The sequence below is a fragment of the Pseudophryne corroboree genome, chromosome 6 (assembly GCF_028390025.1).
Source record: "Pseudophryne corroboree isolate aPseCor3 chromosome 6, aPseCor3.hap2, whole genome shotgun sequence".
Lineage (NCBI taxonomy): Eukaryota > Metazoa > Chordata > Amphibia > Anura > Myobatrachidae > Pseudophryne > Pseudophryne corroboree.
This window is the reverse complement of record NC_086449.1, coordinates 363,263,078-363,278,486: the sequence shown is the minus strand read 5'-3', so window position 1 is coordinate 363,278,486 and position 15,409 is coordinate 363,263,078. Positions and strand designations below refer to the sequence as shown.

At 48.4% G+C, this 15,409-nt stretch overlaps 1 protein-coding gene across 2 annotated transcripts in view; it reads left to right on the top strand.

Moving 5' to 3' along the window:
- The first annotated feature begins 874 nt into the window (after nucleotides 1-874).
- GCC1 (GRIP and coiled-coil domain containing 1) overlaps nucleotides 875-15,409 on the top strand; it is a 41,198-nt gene continuing 26,663 nt past the window's right edge. The window contains exons 1-3 of one of the 2 annotated variants that reach the window (XM_063926674.1): nucleotides 875-1,011; nucleotides 1,624-2,122; nucleotides 13,969-14,491. In XM_063926674.1, the coding sequence (XP_063782744.1) occupies nucleotides 1,644-2,122; nucleotides 13,969-14,491 (1,002 nt within the window). In that variant the 5' untranslated portion in view covers nucleotides 875-1,011; nucleotides 1,624-1,643. The other variant, XM_063926675.1, reaches the window with a different exon arrangement.

The following is a 15,409-nucleotide window of genomic DNA, read 5'->3' as shown; positions in this document are numbered from 1 at the left end:
CGTTCAGTTCCCTTCAGGAGCTAATGGTGTCCTGTCAGTCAGAAGCAGAGCCATGAAACTCTTTAGGAAGTTGGTTCCTACTTCTGCCCCCTCAGTCCCACGAAGCAGGGAGTCTGATGCCAGCAGATCTCCCTGAAAATAAAAAACCTAACATAAGCCTATTTCAGAGAAACTCAGTAGAGCTCCTCAGAGTGCATCCAGTCGACCTGGGCACATTTCTAAAACTGAGGTCTGGAGGAGGGGTATAGAGGGAGGAGCCAGTTCACACCTAATGAAAAGTCTTTAGAGTGCCCATGTCTCCTGCGGATCCCGTCTATACCCCATGGTCTAGATGTCGTCCCCAGCATCCTCTAGGACGTATGAGAAATAATAATTTCTGAATAAGAAGCTGGAGCCGAATAAGAAGTGAATAAGAAGCTAACTTCAGCCTCGTTTCTGCATCCACCTCTGAATGAGGCCCACTTAACATTTGTGGCGCTTTAAATGTCTCGGTCGTCAAACACGCAGGGACGTGGATTGAACCCTGCTAAAGCCAACGCTTCTCATCAGTTCAACTAAAGGATCTGTGCTTTCAGCCTTTAGAGAACTATCAGAGACAGCCAGTGCCTACTGAATGAGTAGACACAGTGGAGTACTACTTGCACAGTACCCATACCTCCCAACAGAATACTCTGCTTCAGGACTTCCCTCTTAATTTATGATTGCCATCACCTGTGGTGAAACACCTTTCTTATCCATTAACCTGATCAAAACAGGTGCCGGCAATTATACAGTAAGAGGAAAGTCCAGAAGCAGAGCATTCTGTCCCTCCTGGAGAGGGTCATGTTGCGTGTTCGGAGGTATGAGTACCGGAAATCAGCCGTCAGCCATGTTGGTACACCCTAGTTGCGGTCAGCGGAAATACTCGGAGCCGAAGCTGGACCCGGATAGATACAGACAGTTGAGTGAGCAGGGAGTAGACACGTCAGCCGCACCTCCCGGGTGCTTACCGCTGTATGGGAGGCCTGGGAGGTAAGTCTTGGATGGCTCATGCGGTACAAGGCAGCCTTGTACGTTGTACTGTGGGGATCGCGCCTGATTGCTCATTAGGGCGTCTGTGTGCGCTGGTGGCCGGCCCGGGAGCTCCCTCTGTGTAGCCACAGGAGTGTGAGGAGGGAATGCAGCGGGAATATGCCTGGCTGTCACACGCCTGCTGGCCCATGGACAGGTTACCTGGCTGGGGGAGTGAGGAATACCTGTCACTGCTGTCCTGGTGTACCTGCTGCTGAGATGTTACCTAAGCGTACACATGCATCTTCTGACGCTATGTTTTTCCCCAGTAAGCAACACTTTACAGCAAATGTTTGGTTTGTTTCCCATAATTATATTTTTAGTAGCCCCATTTGTCTCTTCTTATATCAAAAGTCTATATCTGCAATAACTTTTTCTTTATTTCTGAGCAGCTTTTTTGTGTAATTTTCTATTATGTTTTTCACTTGTTTACTCTGGTGACATTTTTTATTTTTTGCCTTGTGCTGTTGAATTTTTATTTACTCCTGTGGTCTGACTGCTATTTACTTTTGCTGCTCTATTGCCTATGTTGTGTATCTCACTTTTATCAGTTTTTGTTTTGTGTACATATAGGGTGATGAGCTGACGCTGCTATGGAGAAGCTGGGTATGAATTTTGGCGGTGGCCCTAGTAAAAAAGAACTGCAAGATTTAGTGGAAACTCAGCGGAAGCAGCTGCTGCAATATCAGGCTCGGTTGAAGGATGTTGTGCGGGCATACAAAAGTCTGCTGAAAGAAAAGGAGGCCTTGGAGGCTAGTCTTTGTGTCCTGTCCACTTCTCAGGAGCCCAGAGCCCTTTCCTCCGATGTTGAGGAACCGCATGATGATCAGCATTCCACACACAGTGAAGACAGTGTAGATACTGTGGGAAGTCTGCCCAGTGCCCGGGGTGGAGAGACCAGTGAGGATGAAAGACCAGAACCTCTGCAGAATCTTGGTGGAACAGGAGCGGAAGAGGCTAGTGGTTCAGAAAGTGGGGTCAGCACGGCCAGCGGGGATGGTGGCCCTGCTACACTAGCCGATACTGACAGAAGAATGGTGCAGCTAAAAAACCAGCTTGCTACTCTAACCAGGTGACTTCCTGAGGTGCCCAATATCTGCTTTCGCTATTTCTTGAGGAACACAAGCACATGCAAGTATTTTTAAAAATACCCCCCCCCCCAAAAAAATAAAAAAAATAATAATAAATATATATATATATATATATATATATATATATATATATATATATATATATATATATATATATATATATACACACACACACATACACACCCACACACACACACGCACGCACGTCTGCCTCTCCCATTATTAGCCATACTGCGCCGGGTGCCCTCACGGGCAAATCACATAAACCTACAGATGGTGCAGCACTCCAGGCGACCAGAAAATTCAGAGGCAGTGAAGCATATATTGTAAGGGCAACGTTTCGGTGCCTTTAATTAGGCATTTTCATCAGGACCTGAATAAAATGCCTAATTGGATGCATTGAAACGTTGTCGTTACAATATATGCTTCACTGCCTCTGAATTTTCTGGCCGGCTAATAATGGGAGAGACAGACCTCCAGGTGTGTGTGTGTGTGTCTATCTATCTATCTATCTATCTATCTATCTATCTATCTATCTATCTATCTATCTATCTTTCTCCTTCATCCACTAGGGGCCACTGGAGTGTAGTTACAATGGGGAAATAGTAGGTAGTAATTGGGAGCTGGCACTTTAAAAATTCTCACACTGTGGCTAGCTCCTCCCCTACTATCTCCCCTCCAAGCCAGTCTTAGTTTAGTGCCCGAGGTAGCTGGTTCACTTGGGTTTAGCTGAAGAAATTTTTATTTTTTCTTTATTATTTTATTTTTTCTAACTTACACTCACAGACTGGCAGCTCTGCCACTGCCAGTCTGCACCGCGGGAGCTGCCGGCGGGGTCCCACCGCAGCTGCGTGCGGCTCGGGATGGGCCCCGGCTGAGGGAGACACTGAGCTCTCCTGAGTTGGCGGACACCGCTGCGTGCGGCGCGTGTCGGGACCACTCCATCCAGCAGAAGATTCCGGCAGCATGGCAGCGGTAAGTCTCAAAAGTGACCGGACACCGCTGCGTGCGGCGCGTGTCGGGGCCACTCCATCACAGAAGATTCCGTCCGGACACCGCTGCGTGCGGCGCGTGTCGGGGTCGCTCTGTCGAGCAAAGTATAAGTCAACATGCTGAGTGCGGCGCGTGTCGAGACATCTGGACAGCGGTGAGTACAATCTCCCCCCCTCCAGACTGATATATGATTGTACAAGGTGGTGGTTGGACCCCCCCCCCCATACTCCCCAGTCAGAGACAGGATGGCGGGTTTCAGATCTCCGCTGCTCCAGAAAGTTTATTTGAATCGTGTCGGTCACTACACGTTATAGTGCAGACCTTACATAGGGCGGTGTCTATTTAACCCACCTTTATCTCTTTTCGTTTGTCTCACCTGGGATAGTCAAGGAATTCCCTCTTAGGTGTGAAGTACGAGGTGAAGCCATCTGCTTAGCCCTCCACGCACCTGCAGGATGCATCTGTTTGAACAGTTCAGATTATGCAGGTAATGTCACTGTTAACAGAGACCTTGTAAGTCATTTCCCTTCTCCAGGTTTCAAAAAGAACCTTGCTAACCTTCCATGGTACACGGATTGGCGGTGGAAAGGCCTCTCTGGAAGGAGGCGAGAGATGTCCAGGATACTGATGTCTGTTTTCGGTGGAGTCTGAACCAGTGTATCAGAATATCCAGGTATATTATACAGCAGTTCGTCTGTTACAGCAGGTAAAGGAACTGCCAGGGACAATGTTAAAGTTGTGGCCGATGTGTTGACCATAAATATTTTTTCTCTGACATCCTAGTGGATGCTGGGGACTCCGTCAGGACCATGGGGATTAGCGGCTCCGCAGGAGACAGGGCACAAAAATAAAGCTTAAGGATCAGGTGGTGTGCACTGGCTCCTCCCCCTATGACCCTCCTCCAAGCCTCAGTTAGGTTTTTGTGCCCGTCCGAGCAGGGTGCAATCTAGGTGGCTCTCCTAAAGAGCTGCTTAGAAAAAGTTTTTAGGTTTTTTATTTTACAGTGAGTCCTGCTGGCAACAGGCTCACTGCAACGAGGGACTTAGGGGAGAAGAAGTGAACTCACCTGCGTGCAGGATGGATTGGCTTCTTAGGCTACTGGACACCATTAGCTCCAGAGGGATCGAACACAGGCCCAGCCATGGAGTCCGGTCCCGGAGCCGCGCCGCCGACCCCCTTGCAGATGCCGAAAAGTGAAGAGGTCCAGAAACCGGCGGCAGAAGACTTTTCAGTCTTCATGAGGTAGCGCACAGCACTGCAGCTGTGCGCCATTGTTGTCACACACTTCACACCAGCGGTCACGGAGGGTGCAGGGCGCTGCAGGGGGCGCCCTGGGCAGCAATGAGAATACCTTGTTCTGGCTAAAAAATACATCACATATAACCCCTGGGGCTATATGGATGTATTTAACCCCTGCCAGGTCTCAGAAAAACGGGAGAAGAAGCCCGCCGAAAAGGGGGCGGGGCCTATTCTCCTCAGCACACAGCGCCATTTTCCCTCACAGAAATGCTGGTGGGAAGGCTCCCAGGCTCTCCCCTGCACTGCACTACAGAAACAGGGTTAAAACAGAGAGGGGGGGCACTTATTTGGCGATATGATTATATATATTAAGATGCTATAAGGGAAAAACACTTATATAAAGGTTGTCCCTGTATAATTATAGCGTTTTGGTGTGTGCTGGCAAACTCTCCCTCTGTCTCTCCAAAGGGCTAGTGGGGTCCTGTCCTCTATCAGAGCATTCCCTGTGTGTGTGCTGTGTGTCGGTACGTGTGTGTCGACATGTATGAGGACGATGTTGGTGAGGAGGCGGAGCAATTGCCTGTAATGGTGATGTCACTCTCTAGGGAGTCGACACCGGAATGGATGGCTTATTTAAGGAATTACGTGATAATGTCAACACGCTGCAAGGTCGGTTGACGACATGAGACGGCCGGCAAACCAATTAGTACCTGTCCAGGCGTCTCAAACACCGTCAGGGGCGTTAAAATGTCTTTTTACCTCAGTCGGTCGACACAGACACGGACACTGACTCCAGTGTCGACGGTGAAGAAACAAACGTATTTTCCTTTAGGGCCACACGTTACTTGTTAAGGGCAATGAAGGAGGTGTTACATATTTCTGATACTACAAGTACCACAAAAAAGGGTATTATGTGGAGTGTGAAAAAACTACCTGTAGTTTTTCCTGAATCAGATAAATTAAATGAAGTGTGTGATGATGCGTGGGTTTCCCCCCGATAGAAAATTATTGGCGGTATACCCTTTCCCGCCAGAAGTTAGGGCGCGTTGGGAAACACCCCTTAGGGTGGATAAGGCGCTCACACGCTTATCAAAACAAGTGGCGGTACCGTCTCCAGATAGGGCCGCCCTCAAGGAGCCAGCTGATAGGAGGCTGGAAAATATCCTAAAAAGTATATACACACATACTGGTGTTATACTGCGACCAGCGATCGCCTCAGCCTGGATGTGCAGCGCTGGGGTGGCTTGGTCGGATTCCCTGACTGAAAATATTGATACCCTTGACAGGGACAGTATTTTATTGACTATAGTGCATTTAAAGGATGCATTTCTATATATGCGAGATGCACAGAGGGATATTTGCACTCTGGCATCAAGAGTAAGTGCGATGTCCATATCTGCCAGAAGTTGTTTATGGACACGACAGTGGTCAGGTGATGCAGATTCCAAATGGCACATGGAAGTATTGCCGTATAAAGGAGAAAAAGACAACGTCTTTTCAGCCTCAGTCCTTTCGTCCCCATAAGGGCAAGCGGGCAAAAGGCCAGTCATATCTGCCATGGGATAGAGGAAAGGGAAGAAGACTGCAGCAGGCAGCCCATTCCCAGGAACAGAAGCCCTCCACCGCTTCTGCCAAGTCCTCAGCATGACGCTGGGGCCGTACAAGCGGACTCAGGTGCGGTGGGGGGGTCGTCTCAAGAGTTTCAGCACGCAGTGGGCTCACTCGCAAGTGGACCCCTGGATCCTACAAGTAGTATCCCAGGGGTACAGATTGGAAATTCGAGACGTCTCCCCCTCGCAGGTTCCTGAAGTCTGCTTTACCAACGTCTCTCTCCGACAGGGAGGCAGTAGTGGAAACAATTCACAAGCTGTATTCCCAGCAGGTGATAATCAAAGTACCCCTCCTACAACAAGGAAAGGGGTATTATTCCACACTATATTGTGGTACTGAAGCCAGACGGCTCGGTGAAACCTATTCTAAATCTGAACTATTTGAACACTTACATACAAAGGTTCAAATCAAGATGGAGTCACTCAGAGCAGTGATAGCGAACCAGGAAGAAGGGGACTATATGGTGTCCCGGGACATCAGGGATGCTTACCTCCATGTCCCAATTTGCCCTTCTCACCAAGGGTACCTCAGGTTCGTGGTACAGAACTGTCACTATCAGTTTCAGACGCTGCCGGTTGGATTGTCCACGGCACCCCGGGTCCTTACCAAGGTAATGGCCGAAATGATGATTCTTCTTCAAAGAAAATGGACGATCTCCTGATAAGGGCAAGGTCCAGAGAACAGTTGGAGGTCGGAGTAGCACTATCTCAAGTAGTTCTACGACAGCACGGGTGGATTCTAAATATTCCAAAACCGCAGCTGTTTCCGACGACACGTCTGCTGTTCCTAGGGATGATTCTGGACACAGTCCAGAAAAAGGTGTTTCTCCCGGAGAAGAAAGCCAGGGAGTTATCCGAGCTAGTCAGGAACCTCCTAAAACCAGGAAAAGTGTCAGTGCATCATTGCACAAGGGTCCTGGGAAAAATGGTGGCTTCTTACGAAGCGATTCCATTCGGCAGATTTCACGCAAGAACTTTTCAGTGGGATCTGCTGGAAAAATGGTCCGGATCGCATCTTCAGATGCATCAGCGGATAACCCTGTCTCCAAGGACAAGGGTGTTTCTTCTGCGGTGGCTGCAGAGTGCTCATCTACTAAAGGGCCGCAGATTCGGCATTCAGGACTGGGTCCTGGTGACCACGGATGCCAGCCTGAGAGGCTGGGGAGCAGTCACACAGGGGAAAAAATTTCCAGGGAGTGTGATCAAGTCTGGAGACTTCTCTCCACATAAATATACTGGAGCTAAGGGCAATTTACAATGTTCTAAGCTTAGCAAGACCTCTGCTTCAAGGTCAGCCGGTATTGATCCAGTGGGACAACATCACGGCAGTCGCCCACGTAAACAGACTGGGCGGCACAAGAAGCAGGAGGGCAATGGCAGAAACTGCAAGGATTCTTCGCTGGGCGAAAAATCATGTGATAGCACTGTCAGCAGTGTTCATTCCGGGAGTGGACAACTGGGAAGCAGACTTCCTCAGCAGGCACGACCTCCACCCGGGAGAGTGGGGACTTCATCGGGAAGTATTCCACATGATTGTGAACCGTTGGGAAAGACCAAAGGTGGACATGATGGCGTCCCGCCTGAACAAAAAACTGGACAGGTATTGCGCCAGGTCAAGAGACCCTCAAGCAATAGCTGTGGACGTTCTGGTAACACCGTGGGTGTACCAGTCGGTGTATGTGTTCCCTCCTCTGCTTCTCATACCCAAGGTACTGAGAATTATAAGACGTAGAGGAGTAAGAACTATACTCGTGGCTCCGGATTGGCCAAGAAGGACGTGGCACCCAGAACTTCAAGAAATGCTCACAGAGGACTCATGGCCTCTGCCGCTAAGAAGGGACTTGCTTCAGCAAGTACCAGGTCTGTTCCAAGACTTACCGCGGCTGCGTTTGACGGCATGGCGGTGGAACGCCGGATCCTAAGGGAAAAAGGCATTCCGGAAGAGGTCATTCCTACCCTGGTCAAAGCCAGGAAGGAGGTGACCGCACAACATTATCACCACATGTGGCGAAAATATGTTGCGTGGTGTGAGGCCAGGAAGGCCCCACGAAGAAATTTCAACTCGGTCGATTCCTGCATTTCCTGCAAACAGGAGTGTCTATGGGCCTCAAATTGGGGTCCATTAAGGTTCAAATTTCGGCCCTGTCAATTTTCTTCCAGAAAGAATTGGCTTCAGTTCCTGAAGTCCAGAAGTTTGTCAAGGGAGTATTGCATATACAACCCCCTTTTTGTGCCTCCAGTGGCACTGTGGGATCTCAACGTAGTTCTGGGATTCCTCAAATCACATTTTAAACCGCTCAAATCTGTGGATTTGAAATATCTCACATGAAAAGTGATCATGCTGTTGGCCCTGGCCTCGGCCAGGCGAGTGTCAGAATTGGCGGCTTTGTCTCACAAAAGCCATATCTGATTGTCCATTCGGACAGGGCAGAGCTGCGGACTCGTCCCCAGTTTCTTCCTAAGGTGGTGTCAGCGTTTCACCTGAACCAGCTTATTGTGGTACCTGCGGCTACTAGGGACTTGGAGGACTCCAAGTTGCTAGATGTTGTCAGGGCCCTGAAAATATAGGTTTCCAGGACGGCTGGAGTCAGGAAAACTGACTTGCTGTTATCCTGTATGCACCCAACAAACTGGGTGCTCTTGCTTCTAAGCAGACGATTGCTCGTTGGATTTGTAGCACATTTCAACTTGCACATTCTGTGGCAGGCCTGCCACAGCCTAAATCTGTCAAGGCCCATTCCACAAGGAAGGTGGGCTCACCCTGGGCGGCTGCCCGAGGGGTCTCGGCATTACAACTCTGCCGAGCAGCTACGTGGTCGGGGGAGAACACGTTTGTAAAATTCTACAAATTTGATACCCTGGCTAAAGAGGACCTGGAGTTCTCTCATTCGGTGCTGCAGAGTCATCCGCACTCTCCCGCCCGTTTGGGAGCTTTGGTATAATCCCCATGGTCCTGACGGAGTCCCAGCATCCACTAGGACGTCAGAGAAAATAAGATTTTACTTACCGATAAATCTATTTCTCGTAGTCCGTAGTGGATGCTGGGCGCCCATCCCAAGTGCGGATTGTCTGCAATACTTGTACATAGTTATTGTTACAAAAAAATCGGGTTGTTATTGTTGTGAGCCGTCTGTTCAGAGGCTCCTACGTTTGTCATACTGTTAACTGGGTTCAGATCACAAGTTGTACGGTGTGATTGGTGTGGCTGGTATGAGTCTTACCCGGGATTCAAAATCCTTCCTTATTGTGTACGCTCGTCCGGGCACAGTATCCTAACTGAGGCTTGGAGGAGGGTCATAGGGGGAGGAGCCAGTGCACACCACCTGATCCTAAAGCTTTATTTTTGTGCCCTGTCTCCTGCGGAGCCGCTAATCCCCATGGTCCTGACGGAGTCCCCAGCATCCACTACGGACTACGAGAAATAGATTTATCGGTAAGTAAAATCTTATTTTAAGGCGGGCACGTCAGGTCCATCAGGGTTCCACGCCAATGACGAAATGACAGCGACTGGTCCAGTTTCGGATGAGCTGGGCAGGCTCCGGTAGGCGGCCGACAGACACCCGAATACACAATATCAGGTATCAAACAATGTTTGTTTTCCTATCCTTTCCCCGCAGACGGCAGGAGATGGTATCAAAACCTCTCTAGGGTATACACCACAGTGTATCGCCGGTCCATCAAGCCGCCGTTTTCCTGAGGCAACCTTGCTCAGGGATCCATCGACATATACGGCAGCGCGGTTCTACCGTGTCCGGACAGGTAGGTTGGGAAACAATTGTCCTCTAGGTTACAGGATGTTTCGCATCAGGATCAATTGATACTTTGGTACAGGTCAGAATCACGATTCTGCTTTATGTTCTTTGGAGGTCTCCACGTCTGCAGACTCGGACCCTGCATCTTCGCTTGGGCTGTCTTAACCCGACGACCTCTGGGGCTGCGACAGTGACAGGTGAACATGAAATCCTACGGGGAGATGGTTCTGGGGAAGGAACTTTCTGCAGGATTTCTTGAACCATTGGAGGTAAGTCCACTTTGCTTTCTCCTACTACTGCCCCAGCTCCAAGACAGACCTTTACTGGTCTTTCCTTTAGATTCTTCCGTACCCTTTCAGGCTTTCGTCTCCACACGGGCGATATCTCCGTCGCCAGGGGTTCTCAGGGTAAAAAGCTGAAGCAGAGGTTCAACATCCTCGGTCCAGTCTGATTTTATGTCATCCTATACACCCATTACACAGACTTTCCTACCACCTGGAGGGTCCCAGGGTAGGCGCAGGTCGATGGGAGAAGGCTTGGGCGGTTACAACCGTCTCAGGAGTCCCTTGGCATGGGTCGGCCGATTTAAGATGACAAGAGAGTCATACTGCAGGCTGCGCTCCATAGGCTTCTAACCGCAAAGGGTGTTGATCCCTGTTTTTCACATATCATTTGAATCAGGACAGTTCTCAGGACTTTGTTTTCTTTTCACGTTCCGAAGCCAGGTGGCTCGGACAGGCCTATTCTGGCCTTAGAATCCTTTTAGTCTGTGATTGCTAGTTTGAATAAGAAAGGGAGTTTTACGTGTCCCTTGTCTTCAGAGATGCCTGTTTACTGATTTCCGTTGGACGGGCTTTTCTCAGATTCGCATTACAGGATTCTCATTTTCACTGTCAGTCCTTTCCTCTCGGTCTCTCTTCCGCTCCCACAGTGTTTAGGAAGATCACAGAATAACTCTTTTTCAAGGGCAGTGGGTGACGTTGGTTCCCTAATGGGCCAATTTACTGCTACTATCCCACTCTGTACATTAGGTGGCTTCTGAATATCCGAAGGATCCAGGAGCTTCTGATTCAACTCAGATCCAATTTATGCTCCGCATAGACGTTTCTCAACACGGTCCGTCAGAGGATTTTTCCTTCCTCGGCACCAGGTACTCTATTCCTTCAGTCAAGTGGAGACGCAATGAGTGGTCACCTCCATTCCTCTCTGAGCGGGGGGACAACAATCTTCTTTCCAGGTCAAGCCACCAGATCAGACTCCCGGGTGAGGGAACATTCCCCGGAGTTTTGTCAGCTGGTCCGCTGTGGGCGGAGATTTCGGATCGACCTCAGGGCGTTCTGACTGACTCTTTAACCCTTTATTACTCTCGGACGTGAGCTCTGGCGGCAGTAGCCGAGGAGGCCCTCAGGGCTCCGGGGAGTTTTCTGGTTATTCTATCCTGCCTCCTTTTCTATTTCTACCTCATGTTCGGTAACACAGGAGGGAATTATGTGTGCTAGTCCTCTCGGTGGCGCTGGTTGGGCCACGCATGACTTGAAGATACAGATACGCCTGTTGTCAGTAGAGGAGCCTTGGCTCCTACATCGACTGGACTGTCTACTTCAACAGGCTCCTTCTTTTTTCTCTTTGTTCAATCTTACACTGGTTTCGTTTAACCGTGTGACTGTTCACGAGACCTCAGAAGGGAGGAATTCCCTAGTTCGGTTAGGCCTACTGGGCCCCGATTTCAGAAGTCTGTTACCTCTTCTCGCTTTTGCCACTTTTGGAAAACTTTATGGGACATAATAAGGATAAGAGGGGTTTTTCCCCTTCTTTCAGTTGGATAAGAGGGGTTTTTCCCCTTCTTTCAGTTACCATTCATCTTTGGTTTCTCTGGGAGGTTTTGATCCGCTGCGCTTCAAACCACACTGACCGGAATTTTAGGTCTCTGCCTTTTTCGGTTTTTCTTCCAAATGAGATTAGCCTAGCGGCCGTAAGTTCGGCCTCTTTTTCAGGGAGTACTCTATTGGCAACTCCCCTGGCTGAGCTTCGGCCTCAGCGGTCGTTTCTTCCAGAGGGCATGTCAATTTTTTCATATAAATCTGACACTAGTGTTTTTCAATCCTCTCTGAATGTTGTCAGGGCTCGCCGACTCTCTCTACAGAGGTCTCAGGCTATTCGATGAAGTGTTTTTCTTCTTTGTTCTGTACGATGCTCCCGTACTAAATAGCCGGGGTCCCAGCATACGCTGGGCCGTTGGATACATCTGACCATCAGACAGTCTTATTGGCGGTTACTAGGGAGCCTCCGTTTTCCATTTCAACGCACTTTACACGCATTGTAAGACCTTCGTGGGCGGCTGCCCGTGGGGTCTCCATGAATATTTTGTCGGGCGGCTTCTTGGTCGAACCAACATTCGTTTTGTCAAATTCTACAAGTTTGACACTTTTGCGGCCTCTCCATCACCGTTTGGACGAGCAGTTTGTACAGGACTCTCAGCGCTTTCCCACCCGTTTTTGGGAGCTCTGGGATGTCCCCATTGTAACTACACTCCAGTGGCCCCTAGTGGATGAAGGAGAAATCAGGATTTTGGTACTTACCGATAAATCCCTTTCTCCGATTCCACAGGGGCCACTGGACGCCCGCCCAGCGCTGTTCCTCCTGGGTTTTTGCTTAACGGTTTGCAGATCACCATATGACTGCTTGTTGAGTTCAGGCTAGCCTGGTTTTTGTCAGGTTCTGTTCCAGGTTTAGTTTGTGTTCTCCTGGTTTACAGGGAGTCATTAACCTCCTCTACCTTAAGGTTTGTTTATTACAGCTCTCCTCGGGCACAGTTTTACGTAGACTGGCTTGGAGGGGAGATAGTAGGGGAGGAGCTAGCCACAGTGTGAGAATTTTTGAAGTGCCAGCTCCCAATTACTACCTACTATTTCCCCATTGTAACTACACTCCAGTGGCTCCTGTGGAATCGGAGAAAGGGATTTATCGGTAAGTACCAAAATCCTGATATCTCTGTGTATTTAATTGTGTGTGTGTGTGTGTGTGTGTGTGTGTGTGTGTGTGTGTCAATTTTGCCATAATGTACAGAATGTAAATTATTTCAAATTACATTTCTGGCCTGCTTTGTCCTGGATGGACTTGGCAGAAGTAGGGTGAGTACACTTCAGATATCCATATGCTGTACTGCATTTTAATAGAAAACTATACTAATTCAATATAAAATTTTAGAATAGAGATATGAATACATTTTTAGTGAATCTATTTTTTTATCATAAATTGTCCTTCTTGTTTTTATGGGTGTTCTGCCTTCCAATAATGTTACATATTGTTAAGCACTTATACATCATTTTATGTTGCTGTATGCAACAGGGCAAAACTCTGGAGAAAAGTTCAGTTCTCTTCAGAAAATGGTTATCATAGGACCTCAAGCAATATATTAAAGGCTTATCGGATACTTCTACAGCCTTACCCTATTTACTGGCGGGATCAGTACTAAATGCCGCCAGCCGGAATCCCGGCGGTCGAAATACCGACGCCGGAATCCCGACCACACAATCCCGACAGGGGTGGCGAGCGGAACGCAGCCCCTTGCGGGCTCGCCGCGCTGCGGGCACGGTGCCTCGCTACGCTCGGCACACTATTATATTCTCCCTCTATGGGTGTTGTGGACACCCACGGAGGGAGAATATGTCGGGATTGTGGCGGTCGGGATTCCGGCGTCTGTATTTCGACCGCCGGGATTCCGGCCGGCGGCATCTTGACCGCATCCCTTACTGGCACCTTCTATTGTTCCCGTAGACATCTGTGGGGCAGCGGATTTAGGTAATGCATTGAGGATGTCAGGGTTGCGTTACTTGTCTTTAACAGGAGATCCAGTGCTGCTTAGGAGGCTTTGATGGATTCCTTGGCAGGACGCACCGCTATACGCGTGTGCCTCAGCAGTGCATAGCACTTTCTTCTTTCGCTGGCAGTATTAGCCTGCCAGGGCCGAAGAAAAAAATCCTTGTCAAGTGTGGTTAATTCTGAGGCTTATAGAGCAGTCCCGCTTTGGTAAATAGCAGCAGTAATTTATTATGTATCGTTGCATATAGCAGCAATGCATAATAGTAGTTATAATTTTATCTATTTAGATTTTTATTTATATGATCACTTCACAATAACATATTGGACAGTTTCCAAAAAAAAGCAAATGGTGTGGTGTAGGTGGGAATGATGCTTATAATGTGAACTGTATGTTGTGTCTTCTTTCCCCAGTGCTTTGGCCACAGTTACACAAGAGAAGTCACGCATGGAAGCCTCCTACCAAGCAGACAAGAGAAAGGCCAAGCAGGAGATGGAGGAAATGGTGCAGGGAATGGAGGAAGAACGTAATTGCTTAAGGGAGGATATACGGGGACTACAAGCTCAGCTGGCTGAGACCAAGGCCAAACTGGTTAACCAGCAGCATGACCGTGCGCAAGAGCAGACTGACCATGCAGTAATGCTGAGGGAGCTGCAGCGTCTTGTACAAGGAGAGCGAGACCAAAGGCAAGAGGCAGAGCTTCACTTGGAAGAGGTCAGGCAAGAGTTTGCAGGGAGGTCTAATCTTACAGTTAGGGCAGAAGCAGCAGAAGAACAAAGCAAAAGGTTACGTAAGGAGATTGAGGAGTTGAGAAAGGAGCTTGAGGAGTCAAAGCGACAAAGAACAGAACCTAACCTTGCAGTTCTGGAGCTGCAAGAAGAGCTTTGTGGTGTAAAGAGAGATCTGGAAACCCTGCTACAGGAGGAGAGGAGAAAGGTAATGTTTTAGGGAAAAATATAATGTAGCCAAGTTGGTCACTTTCAGGTGACTAATGGTGCCCAGGTATGCTGCAATTTTGACAGCTAATTATAGCATACTTGACTTAATTGTCCACAAATCTCAGTATTTGTGTTGCCAAAAGGTAGCTGATCACAAATAAACAAGTCTGAGAAGGTCCTAACAGTTGTTTGTAAATGTGATCTATCTACAGGTTGAGTATCCCTTATCCAAAATGTATGAAGTAACCAGACTTGTGCATTCAGTTATCAAATCTGGCCGATTGGTGCTTAGAATGGGGCACTAGATCAGCGTAATTTTGAGGTTTTGGTCATTGTATAGATTTTCTTTCAAACTGCATCCAACTGTGAAGAGTTTTGGTGGCTAGATAATGTGGGTATGTGTTTTTCTGGCATGGTTTAGTTGAAATCATGCCTTTGAATTGAAGGTCAGTGCTTACAGCTACTTAATCTTATCATTATCCAATGTTGCAGGATATCTTTCCTTACGGGAGTGATGTCTTGCTGAATTTCTGTAATACAGTATTCCAAGCACTGATATTACCCATGGCCTTTATATCTGAATCCAATCAAGCATTTTTGGGACATTCTAGTGCAATGTGAGTATAGTGTTTCTCTTACATCCTAGGGGATGCTGGGAATCCATTTATTACCATAGGGTATAGACAGGTCCACTAGGAGCCATGGGCACTTTAAGAAATTGATAGTGTGCGCTGGGTCCTCCCTCTATGCCCCTCCTAACAGACTCAGTTTAGAAAATGTGCTAGGAGGAGCCGGTCACGTCTCTGGAAACTCCTGAAGTGTCTTCTACATTTATTTTCTCTGTTATTTTCAGGAAGGACTGGATGGCACCAGCCTGCCTGCCTCGTGGGACTTAGGGGGGGAAGAGGGGAGAGAC